Here is a 17,740-nt window from a genome sequence, read left to right on the forward strand (position 1 = left end):
GGGCCCCTTTCCGCCACTGGGCAGCTGGCCGGCAGGGGAAACCCGGCCCGCAAACACCCCCTGAATGTGATGATGACATCACCTGAAGTGATGTCATCATATGGCTGACATCACATGGTGAAGTTGTAGTTTTGGGGCAAAACTCTATCGTTTGAGCCCAATTTTACCACAGAGTTTTGCCCAAAAACTAGAGCATCACCCCCGACATCATCCACATGATGACGTCACTTCCGGGTGACATCATTGTGGTGTTCACACAAAGCACACATGCCAGAAGATCCCAGGACGGATCCTAGAGCCCCCCGCTGGCAGCCAGGTAGGATTTGGGAACCCTACCCCTTTGTGACTGAACCCGGCTTCCATGGTGGCCATTTTGTGACTGAACCCACTTTCCATGGCGGCCATTTTGTGACTGAACTCACTTTCCATGGCGGCCATTTTGTGACTGAACCCACTTTCCATGGTGGCCATTTTGTTGTGTTACCTGCTACCTGCTGTCTTTCAAAATATTAAAAGTACCCTGTGTCTAGACAGCACCACCTCCAGCCTCGGAGAGTCATATAGTGATGAGGTTATAAGCGAGGGCTCTCCAACCTTGTTTTGTCCTTTTTCAGCATCCCGTTTTGTGACTGAACCCAGCTTCCCTTGTGGCTGTTTTGAAAAACATGAGCCCCCTCCTTGAAACAGCAAGTTGTCCAACAGGGACAAACCCAAAGGTCTCCATCACTATGGAGGCCAGACATAAAGCGGAACGGCACTTGACGGGCTACGACGGCACTGAATTCGACACTGTCAGGCACAAGATGACAGAGAGGCAACTGCACCCGTATCCTTGAAGGCCCAGAATATCTGCTGCTTCCATCTACTGCAGCTCTTTGACTGATTTTGCCCGGTTCTAGGTCTGGGGACCGCAGTTCTTTTCTGTCTCCGTAGATAAGGATCTCAGTTTTCTGCCTGGGAGGCCCAAGGTCTGGTTCTGGGGCCTCTCTCTCAGAGGGAGCCCAGTAGGCCCAACTGAAGAAGGGAATGGCGTGAGGAGCCCGGTTCTAGGAGGCCCGCTTGCTGTCCAGGATGGCCTTCCAGTCGTCGGTCCACGAGTGGAGCCTCCTGCGAGGAGGGGGGAGCTCCAGGTGTTTGTTGTGGCAGGCCGTGAAGAGAACCTGCTCCCAGCTGGGGTTCCTCTCAGCACCTGGAATGCAGAGAAAACCAAGTGGATCAAGACGTGGTCCTCGTGACACCACGGGGAAAGCTGGTTCTGATTCACACACTAACTTTTACACATGTGGAACGTCATCGTGGGGAGAGACTCAGCGTCCCACACATTTCTCAACTGGCTTCTTTTTTTACATTAATGAATCAAGTTTCTAGCCCTCATGGGTGAAAAGATTGGTGGGATTCTGGGAATGATCTCAGCGAAGCCCAGTAAAAGCTCAGAAAGGTTTTGGGATTGTATTTTATTTTTTTGCAGCTACTAGGGAGTAGAGTTACAGCTGCCAATCTCCAGGTGAGGACTGGCGTTCTCCTGGAATAAGAACATAAGAGACGCCAATGTTGGATCAGGCCAAAGGCCCATCCAGTCCAACACTCTGTGTCACACAGTGGCCAAAAATACCAGGGGCCATCAGGAGGTCCACCAGTGGGGCCAGGACATTAGAAGCCCTCCCACTGTTGACCCCCCCCAAGCACCAAGAAGACAGAGCATCACTTGCCCCAGAGCCCCTGTCTATACCTTGTGGCTAATAGCCACCGATGGACCTCTGCTCCATATGCTTATCTAATTCCCTTTTGAAGCCATCCATGCTTGTAGCCGCCACCACCTAATTATACCTCATCTCCAGGCTACAGAGATCAGTTTCCCTGGAGGACATGGGAGCTTCAGAGGGCGGACTCTATGGTATAGAGCTTCAGAGGGTGGAATCCGTCTCTAAATTTCCCCTTCCACAGGCACTGTCCCCAAATCTCCAATAATTTAGTGGGGGGGGGGGCACAGCATCGAGGGAGAAGTTTTTAGGCCTCAAGTACTTACAAGAACTTGGCACACAAAACGACACAGCTAGCTCTAGGCAATTCCTAGAGCTGTCCTGGAAGTTAGTTCTAGGAATCACTGGAAATTCTATGGTAAAATCATAGAGTTCCTGGGAGTTCCTAGAGCAACCTTTGCCACTTCCTGTTTCAACTTCTGGTAAGTACATGGGGCTTCTTTTTCTTTTCTTAATTTTTCTTCTGCCCCCGCTCCAAGCGTTGACGGGCAACAGGATCTACGGGAAAACATATCTTTCCTTCTTCAGTGCTGGCATTGTGTTGTGTATCCTGGGACATCTCATAACAATTTGTCTAGTCATGGAGTCTTTAAGCCAAAGTGGCACACGGTGGGCATCTGTTACCCCCTTTCTTTCTTTTTCCAAATCTCTTTTTTGCCCGGTCGCATCCACAGGTTCGGTAGGTTTTCTACCACTTTAATCAATCACGGGACATTTTGACTGACTAAAAAGATGCAGCAGGTTTTGAATTCTTTTTTTAAAATATTGTTTTAAAGACAAGTGCTTATTTAAAAAACAAACGGGCAGCTGGACGAGGTGCCATCTTAGAAGAAGCGTTCCTTCCTGAATCGGGAATGCCCCTTATAATAAAGGGATGCCACCTAAAACGCAGGAATGTGTCCTCAGAAAATGAGAAGCAATCCCGTTTTTCTTTAGAGTCTTGTCGTATGCAAATATATGCAAATTGCACTGATTGCCCCGCTAACATTGCAGTCTTGAGGGGAGTTACTCCAGTTTCAATCCCGCGGGTTTACAGGTTAATCCTAAATAGACCAACTCAGATTCTCTTTCGAGTCTACTCTGCGGTGCTTATTCCCGGAAAGTGTATTTAGGATTGCACTGTTGTAGGACTCATTCTCCTGGGAAAGTGTTTTTAGGGCCCTGTTCATACGGAGAAATTGCCGCGCTAAAGACACGGATGATAGGCGGATTTTCGGTGCGCGATCACACCGCAACATCTGGGAAGCGTAGCACACCCGTGGCTAACCCGTGGCTTCTCACCGAAGATGCGGAGTAAAAAACTACCAGATACGATGTACTAGTTTCCGGGAAACGCAGGGCAAGGGCGGGCATCTGATCGTGTTTCTGCTTGAATCCCGTGGCATCCGGCGCCCGTCCATGTCCCATCGCACACCAGATGGGGTTTTTTTGTAAGTCTCCACAGGATGCACACAAATGATCATGCGCATGTGCAAACTTCGGTGAGAGAGAAAAAATCCCGTTTGCCACGGAAGCGGCGCCTAGCGATTGCCGGTGTGATCGCACCGTGCCGCTTCTTTGCCGCGCTGCAGCCTAACGGCCTAACCCCGGGACCTTGACAGGACATGTGATCGAGCTGCCCCGCGTTACTTTGCTTCGGGGCAAACAGCCACGCTCCCCCCCCCCCGCATTTTCCGGCCCATGTGACCAGGACCTAGGATTGTGACGGTAGAGGGGAATCATTCTGCATAAGAATGCAGCCATAAATAATTGACTTTAAAATTCTTTCCGGATGGGGCAACCCAAATCTAAACAAACGTGTGAACGATCTGTCAGCTCTGCTTCTCACGGGAAGCATGCACCAGCCCTACCCCAGGGTTTCCATACCCTACAACATCCCGTTTATCTTGCGCCGGGCCAGCTTCTTCCTTACCTACGATATCCGGTCTGTCGTCGATCAGCAGGTCGCCGGAGACCACCGTTTTGTCTCGGGTGAGGACGATCTGCTCTAGGAATTCTGGGCCCAAGTGCTTCTCCACCCAGGCGTACTGGAAAGCCAATGAGTTCAGGTGGAAAAGATGCAGGTACACCAGCGGGGTGTGGTGATCAGAATGTCGGGCTAGGTTCTGGGAGACCCCGGTTTGAACACCCCCCCCGCTAGTCACTGCCTCTCAGCTTAACCGACCTGGGGGAGGGGCCGTGGCTCAGCAGGAGAGCATCTGCTTGGCATGCAGAAGGTCCCAGGTTCAATCCCCGGCATCTCCAGTTACAAAGGACCAGGCAGGAGGTGATGGGAAAGATTTCTGCCTGAGACCCAGGAGAGCTGTCAAGAGGGGCTGTGGCTCAGTGGAAGAGCCTCTACTTGGCATGCAGAAGGCCCCAGGTTCAATCCCCGGCATCTCCAGTTAAAAAGGACCACGCAGGAGGTGACGTGAAAGACCCTCCACCTGAGACCCTGGAGAGCTGCTGCCAGTCTGAGTAGACAATCCTGACACTGATGAACCGATAGTCTGATTCAGTACAAGGCAGATTCATGTATACCTTGCAGAGTTGTTGTGTGAGGAGAACAGTGTTGCGAGCCGCTTTTGGGTTCCCATTGGGGAAGAGAAACGGGGCATAAATATCTAGCTAAATAAAATTTCCCTCATGGCGTCCTGGTCAGAGCAGCTTGCTGCTGTGCAAAGAGCGCTTTCGAGAGCGGGATTCGTACTCTCTGATCCAAGATGGTTGGACAGTGGGAATCGGAAGATGTGAGGCTTTCCTATCTAAGCGCCACCCCTTCTTACGGGACAGGAAGAGTTCTGTGTACACACACACACCACACTGAGTGCATTTGACGAAAAGGTTGATCGGATTGGACCTTGGCATCAATCGTATCTCGAGCCCCTTGGCCCGTAGTCCGAAGGGAATTCTTTTGTGTCCTGCAAATCCTGCTGCTGATTTCTTACCTTCTCATAAGGGCAATAGCGGTACTTCTTGATCGGGCTCGTGCAGATGAATACATCGGTCCTGTCCCAGAGAAAAAGAGGAGGAGGAGGGTGAGAAGAAATATGCACTTGTATGTATTGAATGCATTACACTTGTATTCTAGCCTTTCTCCAGGAAGCCAGAGGAGGAGGAGGAGGAGGAGGAGGAGGAGGAGGAAATTGGATTTATACCCCGCCCTTCACTACCCAAGGAAGTCTCTGAGCGACTTACACTCTCCTTTCCCTTCCCTTCCGGACAACAGACTCCCTCTGAGAAAGGTGGGGCTGAGAGAGCTCTGAGAGAACTGCTCTTGAGAAAACAGCTCTGAAAGAACTTGTGACTGACCCAAGGCCACACCAGCAGCTGCATGTGGAGCAGTGGGGAATCAAACCCGGTTCTCCCAGCTCAGAGTCCGCGTTCCTACCCGCTACACCAAACTGGCTCTCGGTTTGGCTCTCAGAAGAGCCTTGCTGGATCGGATCAGTGGTCTGTTCTGTTCAGCCTTCTGTTTCCTACGGTGGTCACAAGGCTGGCCAAGGACGCAGAGATCAAAACATCCTTCTGCTATTCCCCACCCTGGTGTACTGAACATGGAGGTTCCACTGAGCCATGTTTAGGGGAGGGGCCGTGGCTCAGTGGCAGAGCCTCTGCTTGGCACACAGAAGGCCCCTGGTTCAATCACCGGCATCTCCAGCTAAAAGGACCAGGCAGGACGTGATGTGAAGAACCTCCGCCTGAGACCCTGGAGAACTGTAAAGAGGGCCTGTCGCTAAGTGGCAGAGCCTCTGCTTGGCATGCAGAAGGTCCCAGGTTCAATCCCCAACATCTCCAGTTAAAAAGGACCAGGTAAGAGGTGATAGGAAAGACTTCCACCAGAGACCCGGGAGAGCTGTAAAGAGGGGCCGTGGCTCAGTGGAAAAGCCTCTGCTTGGCATGCAGAAGGTCCCAGTTTCAATCCCCAGCATCTCCAGTTGAAAGGACCAGATAAGAGGTGATAGGAATGACCTCCACCTGAGACCCTGGAGAGCTGTAAAGAGCCGTGGCATGCAGAAGGTCCCAGGTTCAGTCCCCGGAATCTCCAGTTAAAAAGGACCAGGCAGGAGGTGATGGGAAAGACCTCCACCTGAGACCCTGGGGAGCTATAAAGAGAGGCTGTGGCTAAGTGGCAGAGCCTCTGCTTGGCATGCAGAAGGTCCCAGGCTCAATCCCCAGAATCTCCAGTTGAAAGGACCAGGTAAGAGGTGATAGGAAAGACCTCCACCTGAGACCCTGGGGAGCTGTAAAGAGGGGCCGTGGCTCAGTGGAAGAGCCTCTGCTTGGCATGCAAAAGGTCCCAGGTTCAGTCCCCGGAATCTCCAGTTAAAAAGGACCAGGCAGGAGGTGATGTGAATAAACTAAAACCCTGGGTGGGTTGCTGCCAGGCAGAAGAGATGAGGCTGACCTTGATGGACCCAAGGGCGGCTTTATGCGTTCATATGCAGAGGCAGTAAACTTTGAAACATTACGCACGGGTCTGGGGGATTGTACAGAATCAATCCGTTTGCCCAGAGCGGTCTGTTTTGGCCTGGTGAGGGAGGATCTTTCTCTGCCTGCTTGCCTCTGATAATTGAAAGCAGAGCTGCCGAGGGCTGTACCTTCGCTGTGCAAAGGTTGCTTGCTCTTGCAAGCGCAAACCTAGACATCAAACACCAAAGGATGTGTGGGTGTCTCCAACCCCATGCTTATGACCCTAAGGTGCACGTGGGGTGGGAATTCACAGGGGCGTTTACAGGGAAGAAGTGGTACTGGGGAAGGCGTCCTCACTTTCCCCTGCCTCTGGTCTTCACTTTCCTTTTCTCCCTCCTGCTGGCCTTTGCCTTTCACTGCCTCTGGCTCTCTTTCCTCTTCACCCTCCCTTTGGCCCTCCCTTTCATCTTCACCCTGCCTCTGGCTCTTGCTTTCCCCTGCCCTCTTCTTCTGGCCTTCACTTTCCCTTGCCCCATCCTCTGCCCTCACTTTCCCTCTCCTACTCTCTGACCCTTGCTTTACCTTAGCGCCACCCTCTGGCCCTCACTTTCCCCACCTCTTCCCCCTGGCCCTCACTTTCCCCTTCCTCTTACCTTTACTTTCCCTCGTCCCACCCTCTGGCTTTCAGCTTCCTCTGCCTCCACCCTCTGGCCCTCACTTTCCCCACCTCTTCACCCTGGCCCTCACTTTTCCCTTCCTCTTACCTTTACTTTCCCTCGTCCCACCCTTTGGCTTTCAGCTTCCTCTGCCTCCACCCTCTGGCCCTCACTTTCCCCACCTCTTCCCCCTGGCCCTCACTTTCCCATTCCTCTTACCTTTACTTTCCCTCATCCCACCCTCTGGCTTTCAGTTTCCTCTGCCTCCACCCTCTGGCCCTCACTTTCCCCACCTCTTCCCCCTGGCCCTCACTTTCCCCTTCCTCTTACCTTTACTTTCCCTCATCCCACCCTCTGGCTTTCAGTTTCCTCGGCCTCCACCCTCTGGTCCTCACTTTTCCCAACTTCCACCCTCTGGCCCTCATGTTCCCCTTCCTCTGCTCTTTACTTTCCTTCACTCAACCCTCTGGCCCTCACTTTCTTCTGCCTCCACCTGCTGGCTCTCACTTTGTCCCGCTTCCACCCTCTGGCCCTCACTTTCCCCTTCCTTTGCCTTTCGCTTTTACCCACCCCACCCTCTGGCCCTCACTTTCCCCCTCCCTACTCTCTGACCCTCACTTTACCTCACCTCTACCCTCCGGCCCTCACTTTCCCCTGCAACCCTGCCAAATTATGGTGACCGCAGCAAGGGGCTTTCAAGGCAAGTGAGAAACAGAGGTGGTTGGCCCTTGCCTTCCTCTGCAGAGCCTTCCTTGGTGGCATCCCTTCCAAGTTCAGGCCCTGCTTAGCTTCTGAGATCTGAGGAGACTGGGCTATGCCACGCCGTCTTCCCTCCCAGGATGTCGGCCTATGGCCCAGTAATACTAGTTATAACAATTGTGGTCCATCAAGTCACAACTGACTCATGGTGACTCCAGGACCGAGAGGTGAGCAGAGGTGGTTGGCCATTGTCTTCCTCTGCAGAGGCTTCCCTGGTGGTCCTCCATCCAAGGAACTGAGCCTGTTCAGCAGCCAAGATCGGGCTGTACCATATCATTCCACATCCCTAGCTTCATCAGAGGGACTTCTTAAAATCCTGGTTCTGTGGTCTCTCTCTCTCTCTCTCTCTCTCTCTCTCTCTCTCTCTCTCTCTCTCACACACACACACACACACACACACACACACACACACACACTCACACTCTCCTGCTGGTGGGGATTCTCTTTCATAAGCTTCTCGCACCAGGTACTCACTTTTCTAAATTTGCCATCTGCTTCACAGCTTCCACTGCGCCTGGGAGCGGATCGAGGTCAATGAAGAAGTTCTTGGACTCCCAAATGCTGATGGCCTTTTCCTGTTGGAGGGGGGAGAAACAAATTCTGCAAAATTTCACACACACCCCGCTCTTCCCTTCACAACAGATCAGAGAATCCGAGCGCTGCCACAGTCTGGAATTCAGGGCAAAGCAGGAGTGCGTCAAACTTGGACTCAGACCCTCCCCGCCTTCTAAAAGCTACACCTCCGTCCATGTTCCCCCTCCAGCCTGACAGACCTCAAGATCCCTGCAAGTGTCTTGAAAACAGAGGTGCAAATAGACAAACCCATACTGTAGGGCAGTGATGGCGAATCTTTTAGAGACTGAGTGCCCAAACTGCGACCCAAAACCCACTTATTCATTGCAAAGGGCCAACACGACAATTTAACCTGAATACTGAGGTTTTTCTTTAGAAAAAACAACTTAAAATGATCCAAAGTAAGGAAAGCAATCCCAAATGCTTTCATTTACTTAAAATTATTTGGCAGAGAATTCCACACTTTAATGACGATCTAGGCCTGGCTGGGGCGATGGCACGCGTGCCCACAGAGAGAGCTCTGAGTGCCACCTCTGGCACCCGTGCCATAGGTTTGCCACCACTGCTGTAGGGAATCATTGGTCTCAGCCTTTTCGACACCATCCTGTTGGAGTGAACAACTCAGCATGCCTGGACATTGGGGGGGGGGGGCGCTACATCACTCTTAAATATTTTATTCATTTATTTATTTATATGTTAGAATTGTGAATCGCCCGATCCCTGAGTACACAGAGCTCAAGGCAAGGTACAACGAAGTTAATAACATCAACATGACATTGTTGAAATCAGTCAGTCATTCGTCACTGTATTATTAATAATCTCAAGATGGCGTCACTGATTTAATTTTAAACCCCTCTCCGGTCTGTGTCGCCACCTCTCCGGCAGGGTGAGTTGGAGGAAGAAGAACAGATTGGATTTGTACCCCACCCTTCATTACCCAAAGGTGTCTGAGAGCAGCTTACAAACTCCTTCCCCTTCCCCTCCCCACAACAGACACCCTGTGAGGCAGGTGGGGCTGAGAGAGCTCTGACAGAAACGGCTCTTTTTCAAGAACAGCTCTTATCAGAACTACGGCTTGCCCAAGGTCATCCAGCCAGGTGCTAGTGGAGGAGTGGGGAATCAAACCCGGTTCTCCCAGATTAGAGTCCGTGCACTTAACCACTACACCAAACAGGAGGCCAAAGTGAGAAGGTGGAGGAAAAGAGGAGGGTGCCAGGTGAGATGGAAACCGTTGCTGTCCTCAACCAAAGGCCAGGCTCGGTGTTATCTTCTTGAATGGGATGCCTCTCTTTGTCGTAACCTGGGAGCTGCCCTCTGACCCCTCCTCCCTTTCTCTTTGTCGTCTCCCTCTCTGCTCATGGCCTTCCATGGAGACAGAAGTCTCTATAGATCTTTCCCATAGATACAGTGCCGTCATACTCCCATATGCATGGTGCCAGATTAGGTGGCTGTTTGTGAAAGGGAAAGTACTCCTTAGATGAGGCTTCTCTCTCTCCTTTTGACTGCAACATGAATGTGAACTGGATCTACTTGAAGGAATGTACGTTTATACCTTCTTTTTTGCCATGTACTTCTTGGGAGATTTATTTCCTGCACTCAGGATCACATTTCTGTGACTGGGCAAAACTCTGCTCGACTAACCAAATATCCCAATACATGCCACCGAATCTTTGGGCATGCTTTCTGTACAGAAATTGGTGCTTAGGTGTATTTATTTAGCATTTGTCATAGGGACCCTATGCCTCTAGTCTGGGCCCTTCGACACTGGCTTCCAATTCATTTCAAGACACCATTCAACGTGCTGGTCTTGGCCTTCGATGCCCTTTATGGTTTGGGACCACCATACCTGAAAGGCCGCCTACTCCAGTTTGGCGTAATGGTTAAGGGCGGCGGGCTGTAATCTGGAGAACCGGGTTTGATTACCCACTTCTCCACATGCAGCCAGCTGGGTGACCTTGGGTCAGTCACAAGTTCTCTCAGAGCTGTTCTCTCAAGGGCAGTCCTCTCAAGAGCTCTCTCAGCCCCACCTACCCCACAGGGTGTCTGTTGTGGGGAAGGGAAGGGGATTGGAAGCCACTCTGAGACAACGAGTGAAGGGCGGGGTACAAATCCAATGTCTTCTTCTTCCCTTGTGAACCTGCCCAACCACTACAGTCATCTTCCAAGGCCCTGCTTCGGTTGCCCCCACCTTCCGAGATCAGATGGGTGGGAACTTGGGAGAAGGCCTTTTCGGTCGTGGCACCAAAGCTCTGGAACTCTCCGCCTAGGGAGATTTGTCCATCCCCTTCTGCTGCCGTCTTCTGCCAGTGGGCGGAGACTTTTTTGATTGGTTCAGCGCTCCCTCAATGATCCCTCCTTCCTAACCAATGTTTTGTATGTATTTTAACTCTGGGCTTCAATTGTTTTAATTATGTGCTTCAGAGGGGCTCATTTTAACAGTCTTTAAATGTGATTTGGATCATCTTTGTTTTAGACTGTTAGCCTCCTCGGGGGCCCTTGTGAGGGCAGAAAAGTGGGATACGAATTGCATAAGTAAAATTAATTAATTTGATATGTATCTGTCCCCCTCCATAGAAGAAGAAGAGATTGAATTTATACCCCGCCCTTCACAACCCAAAAGAGTCTCAGAGCAGCTTACGATCCCTTTCCCCTCCCCACAACAGACACCTTGTGAGGTAGGTGGGGCTGAGAGAGCTCTCTAGAGAACTGCCCTTGAGAGAACAGCTCTGAAAGAACTTATGACTGACCCAAGGTCACACCAGCAGCTGCAAGTGGAGAAGTGGGGATTCAAACCCAGTTCTCCCAGATAAGAGTCCGCGCACTTAACCACTACACCAAACTGGAACCTGCTCAAGAAGGGCTCAATATGCATTACAATAAGATTGTTTAAACAACATAATAAAATGAGGAATTCAAAGAAGCCCCTGGAAGGTTGCTAGTTGACCATGGGGCCAGTCCACCCTCCTTCAGCCTGGTCTACCTCACAGGGGGGTGGTTATGAGGATAACAATGGAGGAAGGGAGAGGGATGCTGTAAGCTGGTTTGGGACCTCGTTGGGGAGAACAATGGGGAGATTAATATCTAAATATGTCTCCTGCTGGGGGAATTTCACACTGTCAGAGTGGTGTTTCGAAAAGAGATGACTACGAGGGGACACAATGGAGGTTTATAAAATTATGCACGGGGTGGAGAGAGTTAAGAAATTTTTCTCCTTCTCCCAAAAGGCTAGGACTGAAGGGCATCCAATGAAGCTGAAGGGCAGTAGGTTCAGGCGGACAGACAAAAAGGAAATACTACTTTATACTGGGAGTGATTAAAATGTGGAATTTGCTGCCAGAGGATGCAGTGATGGCCACAGGAACAGACAGCTTTGAAAGGGGATTAGATAGATTCATGGTGGAGAGGTCTCTCAATTGCTACTAGCCATGTTGACTGAGGGGAACCTCCACATTCAGAGGCACTAAGCTTCTGAATCCCAGAGCCAGGAGGCAACATTGGGAAGGCCTCAGTCTCTACGCCCTGTTGTTAGACCTTTAGAGGAACTGGTTGGCCACCATGTGAGAGAGGATGCTGGACTAGATGGACCCTCACTGATCTGATCCAGCAGGGCTCTTCTGAGGTTCTTATCAGGGAAAGGCCTCAGCCTCTATGCCCTGTTGTTGGCCCTCCAGAGGAACTGGTTGGCCACTGTGTGAGACAGGAGCCTGGACTAGATGGACCCTCACTGATCTGATCCAGCAGGGCTCTTCTGAGGTTCTTATCAGGGAAAGGCCTCAGCCTCTATGCCCTGTTGTTGGCCCTCCAGAGGAACTGGTTGGCCACTGTGTGAGACAGGAGCCTGGACTAGATGGACCCTCACTGATCTGATCCAGCAGGGCTCTTCTGAGGTTCTTATCAGGGAAAGGCCTCAGCCTCTATGCCCTGTTGTTGGCCCTCCAGAGGAACTGGTTGGCCACTGTGTGAGACAGGAGCCTGGACTAGATGGACCCTCACTGATCTGATCCAGCAGGGCTCTTCTGAGGTTCTTATCAGGGAAAGGCCTCAGCCTCTATGCCCTGTTGTTGGCCCTCCAGAGGAACTGGTTGGCCACTGTGTGAGACAGGAGCCTGGACTAGATGGACCCTCACTGATCTGATCCAGCAGGGCTCTTCTGAGGTTCTTATCAGGGAAAGGCCTCAGCCTCTATGCCCTGTTGTTGGCCCTCCAGAGGAACTGGTTGGCCACTGTGTGAGACAGGAGCCTGGACTAGATGGACCCTCACTGATCTGATCCAGCAGGGCTCTTCTGAGGTTCTTATCAGGGAAAGGCCTCAGCCTCTATGCCCTGTTGTTGGCCCTCCAGAGGAACTGGTTGGCCACTGTGTGAGACAGGAGCCTGGACTAGATGGACCCTCACTGATCTGATCCAGCAGGGCTCTTCTGAGGTTCTTATCAGGGAAAGGCCTCAGCCTCTATGCCCTGTTGTTGGCCCTCCAGAGGAACTGGTTGGCCACTGTGTGAGGCAGGATGCTGGACTAGATGGACTCTCACTGGTCTGATCCAGCATGGCTCTTGTCATATTCTTAAACTGATCTGAATCTGACGAAAGTGAGCGTTTGCAGCTCCAGAAGCCTCTCAGTGCTCAGGGGAACCGAGAAATACGGGAAGCAGGATTTCATCACGCATTTGCAACCTTTGAGCAGCCCAACGGTCTGCAGGACAGTAGCCTCAGATGTGTAAAGGGGCAATGATGTAAGAACTCCCGAAGAACAGCCTCGAGTGAGCTGCTATGATAATTTCCCCTCACCTTTTTCCTGCATTGCAGGACTTTAAAACTCTTCGACCCACTTCTGACAGCTAATTGGACCACACTGCAGTGCAGTGCATTAATTGGACCACACTGCAGTGCTGTGAAACCCATTAATAATGAGCAGCTAATGTGTGTGATGCCTTGACTTGGCTGGCCCAGGCTAGCCTGATCTCATCAGATTTTGGAAGCTAAGCAGGGTCGGCCATGGTTGGTCCTTGGATGGGAGACCACCACCAAGGAAGTCCAAGGTCGCTACGCAGAGGCAGGCAATGGCAAAACCACCTCTGTGTGTCTCTTGCCCTAACCTGGATGGCCCAGGCTACCTTGATCTCATGAGATCTCAAAAACTAAGCCGGGTCAACTTCAGTTAGTATTTGGATGGAGACCACCAAAGAAATCCAGGGTTGCTACGCAGAGGCAGGCAAGGGAAACCAGCTCTCTTTGTCTCTAGCCCAGTCTCATCCAATCTCAGAATCTAAGCAAGACCAGCCCTGGTTATTACTTGGATGGGAGGTCACCAAGGAAGTCCAGGGTGGCTATGCAGAGGGCAGGCAATGGCAAACTGCCTCTGCTCAAAAACTGTACGGGATCGCCATAAGTCAGCTAAGAGTTGATAGCACGTCCCACCACCACCATGTACGATACCAGAAGCTGCAATTGTCCGTCTCGACAGTTTCTGTCAAACTGTTCAACTAAGTTGCACTCAGAAGACCTTGTTGGAATAATTCAGTCCCTATCCCTGTTTAATTGACAAAAGGTCTGCATAATTTCACGTGTCAGGTGAATGCATCTGTTTCAGCTCGGTTTCCGCTCTCTGTTTGGATTTCTGCAGTCTGAACCCGACAGAGTTCACGGGTACGTTCCATTCCTGTTCATTTACATGCTGTGCGATCCTCCTCAAGCCTCAGAGAGAAAGGCATATAAATGAGGTAAACAGATAAAGAGAAAATTGCTTGTTGATTTGGACGTTAAGGTGTTCAAAGTCGCCAATGCCTGTCTTAATAACTCACCTTCCCCCCCCCCCCCAGGGGCTGCCCCCTATGCCAGCAAAAGGAGAGATCAGTTTGGTGTAGTGGTTTGCAGCGTGGACTCTAATCTGGGAGAACCGGGTTTGATTCCCCACTCCTCCACTTGCACCTGGCTGGATGACCTTGGGCAAGCCATAATTCTGTCAGAGCTGTTCTTGAGAAAGAGCAGTTTCTGTCAGAGCTCTCTCAGCCCCACCTGCCTCACAGGGTGTCTGTTGTGGGAAGGGGAAAGGAAAGGCGTTTGTAAGCAGCTCTGAGACTCCAACTCCTCCTCCTCCTCCTCCTCCTCCTCTTCTTCTTCTTCTTCTTCTTCTGTGACATCAGAGCAGCTGAGCCAATAGGCATTGCAGCTCTGCCTGTCCAATCGAATCACTCTCTGCTTTAGCAGTTCCATGGGCTGGGAGTATGGTAATATACGATTGAGTCAGCTGCATACTGGACCAAGACTTCAGGTTGCCAGTTCTAGGTTGGAAAATTCTGGGGCCACTTTGGTGTAGTGGTTAAGTGTGTGGACTCTAATCTGGGAGAACCGGGTTTGATTCCCCACTCCTCCACTCGCAGCTGCTGGATGACCTTGGGCAAGCCATCGTTCTGATAAGAGCTGTTCTTGAAAGGGCTCTCTCAGCCCTACCTACCTCACAGGGTGTCTGTTGTGGGGAGGGGGAGGGAAAGGAGTTTGTAAGCCACTCTGAGACTCCTTCGCTGGCCCATAGCTAACATGGGGCCCACGGGGCCTGGCCCCCTAGTGTATCTTCTGGGCACCCTCCCTCCCAGGCTGCCCCCAAAGTGCTCCAACACCACCTGCACTGTAGTTTAATTAGCTGGTGGGCCCCCTGAGGCCTCCTCCCCCCAAATTCCCTAGCTACAGGGCTGTTCCTTTGGGTAGCGAAGGGTGGGGTATAAATCCAATCTCCTCCTCCTCCTCTTCTTCTTCTTCCTCTTCTTCTTCCTCTTCTTCTTCTTCTTCCTCCTTCTTTTTGGGCGATGCATGAGGAGGGTGGAATTTGGGAAGCAGGCCCGTAGCCAGGAATTTCTAATTCGGGGGGCATTTTAATTCTTCAGGGTGCACTAGCTAAATCAATTGAGAAAAAGAAGAAGAATTGATTGGATTTATACCCCGCCCTTCACTACCCAAGGGAGTCTCAGATCAGCTTACAAAATCCTTTCCCTTCCCCTCCCCACAATAGACACCCTGTGGGGTAGGCGGGGCTGAGAGAGCTCTTGACAGAAACTGCTCTTTTTCAAGGACAGCTCTTATCAGAACTGTGGCTTGCCCAAGGTCATCCAGCCAGGTGCGAGTGGAGGAAGAAGAGGAGGAGATTGGATTTATACCCAGCCCTTCACTACCCAGAGGAGTCTCAGAGTGGCTCACAGACTCCTTTCCCTTCCCCTCCCCACAACAGACACCCTGTGAGGTCGGTGGGGCTGAGAGAGCTCTGACAGAAACTGCTCTTTTTTCAAGGACAGCTCTTATCAGAACTACGGCCTGCCCAAGTTCATCCAGCCAGGTGCGAGTGGAGGAGTGGGGAATCAAACCCGGTTCTCCCAGATTAGAGTCCATGCACTTAACCACTATACCAAACTGGCTCTGTTGGTGTAACTCACACATTCAGGTGGCCCCAGAGAGAGGTGCAGTGCAGGGGGAAGGCAAGGAGACGCGGCGGCACAGGGGGAGTTTGTGGCACCAAGTGCCGCCACTGGACCACCACCAAGCTGCCATCTCCGACGGTGGATTCGATCTGGGTGAGAGCTGGCCCTGGGAAGACGACCAGACGACCTGAAGAACTGGTCATGAAGGGACGATAGTAATAGATTCCTGAACTTATGCTGACGGGTTAGGCCGGTCAACGGAACCCCATCTTGGACCGATAGGAACTAATATCAAGAGCACCGGCACTTTTGTGGGAGGGATTGTTTTATTCTGTTTTTACCTGTTCAATTATGGCATATGCCTCTTTTGTTAGCCGCCCTGAGCCTGTTTGGGGAGGGTGGGATATAAATCTAATAAATTAATAAATAAATCTTGGTGGGGGGGCTGGGTTGAAAGAAAGTTGGGGGGCCTTGGCAGGAAGTCAGCGGGCGGCCCTCCCAAATGCCCCACTGTGGCTACGGGCCTGTTGGGAAGTGGGGGGAAGCTCAGTAGGATTGTGATGGGCTTCCCTTTCTCCACCCAGCTGCCCTGGGGTGAACTGAGATGTGCCATTATACAGCCCTACCATGACTTTGCCTATCAGAAACTGCCTTGTCACCCGAATGCCATGAATAATAATGCTAATAAACAATGTCGTGATTAGAGTGTCCGATGAGGATTCAGGAGACTCGAGTTCGAATCCCGGCTCTGCCATGGAAACTGGTTGGGTGACCTTGGACCAGTCCACACATCCTCAGCCTGACCTACCTCACAGGGTTGTTGTGAGGGTAAAAACGGAAGAGGGGAGAAGGAGGCCAGCCGCCTGGGATCCGAATGAAGGAGAAAGGCGGGGGGGGGGTCTAAATGAACTCAATAAAATCAAATTAAAAAAAACCACAGACTCACACTCAGCTCTGGCTCCAGCTGCCGGTACTGCTCGGAAACCCAGAAGCCCCTGCGATCCTCCAGGGAGATGTAGGGCTTGTCCGGGTAGGTGGCCCGAAACTTCTTCAGGAAGCCCCCTTCGAAGTCCGCCAGCACCCCGTCCATGTCCACCAAGACCCGCAGGCGCCCGCCGCGGGGTGCGCTGCCCGAGCTGGCCCTCCTGGGGGACAGGCAGCCGGTGGCCAGGGCGAGGAAGGGGAGGGAGCCCCGCATGGCTCGCTGCGGGCGCAGGATCCGGCTCATGAAGGTCATGGCTGGCGGGAGGGGAAGGCAGAGATGGGGGCGATCAGCGCGGTGAAGCCCATCCAAGCGCCTCGCTCCTCCGCCCCTGCGCCTTTGCGCATTGCGCTCGCCGGCGGAGGCGAGGGGGTCGAGCCGAGCCGCCAAGATCTGCTCCCCCTTTCTGCTCTCCGGCAGCACCAAGTCCATCTCCCGCCCCCGGCTTGCAGAAACTCCCCTCCCCGCGCCACTTTCTGCAGCAAAACATGCCCTAAGGGGCCGAGAGGATGGAGAGGGAGGCCGGTCTCTGCGGAGCCCTGAACATCTGGGGAGGGCAGCTGTGCGCAAGGGGGAAACGGGGGGGGGCGTCTTGCAAGGGTGCAGACGGGGGGGGTGCCCTGCAAAGAGGCGGGAGAGACGCCGGCTTGTCAATTGCCTTTGCCCCGTGTCAATTTCAGGGCAGCTCGCGCGCAGGAAGGGACGCGAGGAAACCCTCCCCGGGCCAGCGGGCTGGTCAGTTTCCCGCGAGCGTGTCAGTTTCACGCCAGGCCGGCCCGACAGCTGCTGCGGCGGTCGAGGCGGCTGCGCCTTCCTCTCCTGGGGCGCCCGAGCCGACAACCCGGCAGTGCTCGGCTTCTCCTTCCCGGGTCCAGGCGGAGGACTGGCAGCCGCAGGCGCCGCCTCAAAGTCGGGCTTGCTCCTGGCACCGACTGAGAGACTGTCGCAGCTGCTCGCAGGGGAAATGCCGGGGGTTGGTATATCTCGATTGCATTCCTTTCAGACCTCTGCAAACGATAGTTGGAGTCCAGCAGCAGCGCCTTAGAGACCAAACAGAGTTTCAGGGCATAAGCTTTGGAGGGTCAGAGCTCCCTTAGTCAGACAGGCGTAGGAATAGAGATTCTTCCGATTTTCAGGAGATGAGCTTTCCAGAGTCAAAGATACAAGTGGGATATAAAGACTCAGAGAAGCTCATCTCCTGAAAATCTGAAG

At 52.4% G+C, this 17,740-nt stretch overlaps 1 protein-coding gene across 1 annotated transcript; it reads right to left on the reverse strand.

Moving 5' to 3' along the window:
• Positions 1–425: 425 nt before the first annotated feature.
• On the reverse strand, positions 426–17,353 carry NT5M (5',3'-nucleotidase, mitochondrial). Its single transcript, XM_015427646.1, has 5 exons — positions 16,493–17,353; positions 8,042–8,142; positions 4,688–4,748; positions 3,673–3,787; positions 426–1,189 (listed from the first exon to the last, which is right to left on the reverse strand). Exons 1-5 carry the CDS (start codon positions 16,958–16,960, stop codon positions 1,047–1,049), a joined length of 888 nt encoding a protein of 295 aa, XP_015283132.1. The 5' UTR covers positions 16,961–17,353; the 3' UTR covers positions 426–1,046.
• Positions 17,354–17,740: the final 387 nt, after the last annotated feature.

This window comes from Gekko japonicus, unplaced genomic scaffold (assembly GCF_001447785.1).
Source record: "Gekko japonicus isolate JY-2015 unplaced genomic scaffold, Gekko_japonicus_V1.1 scaffold136, whole genome shotgun sequence".
Classification (NCBI taxonomy): domain Eukaryota; kingdom Metazoa; phylum Chordata; class Lepidosauria; order Squamata; family Gekkonidae; genus Gekko; species Gekko japonicus.

Excerpts from the sequence above, each read along its gene's own strand:
- NT5M (XM_015427646.1), bottom strand. The coding sequence starts at position 16,960 with ATGGACTTGGTGCTGCCGGAGAGCAGAAAGGGGGAGCAGATCTTGGCG. Across the intron at positions 3,788-4,687 it reads GCTATTGCCCTTATGAGAAG|TACGCCTGGGTGGAGAAGCA; the intron begins GTAAGAAATCAG and ends TTGGCTTTCCAG. Across the intron at positions 1,190-3,672 it reads CGACAGACCGGATATCGTAG|GTGCTGAGAGGAACCCCAGC; the intron begins GTAAGGAAGAAG and ends TCTGCATTCCAG.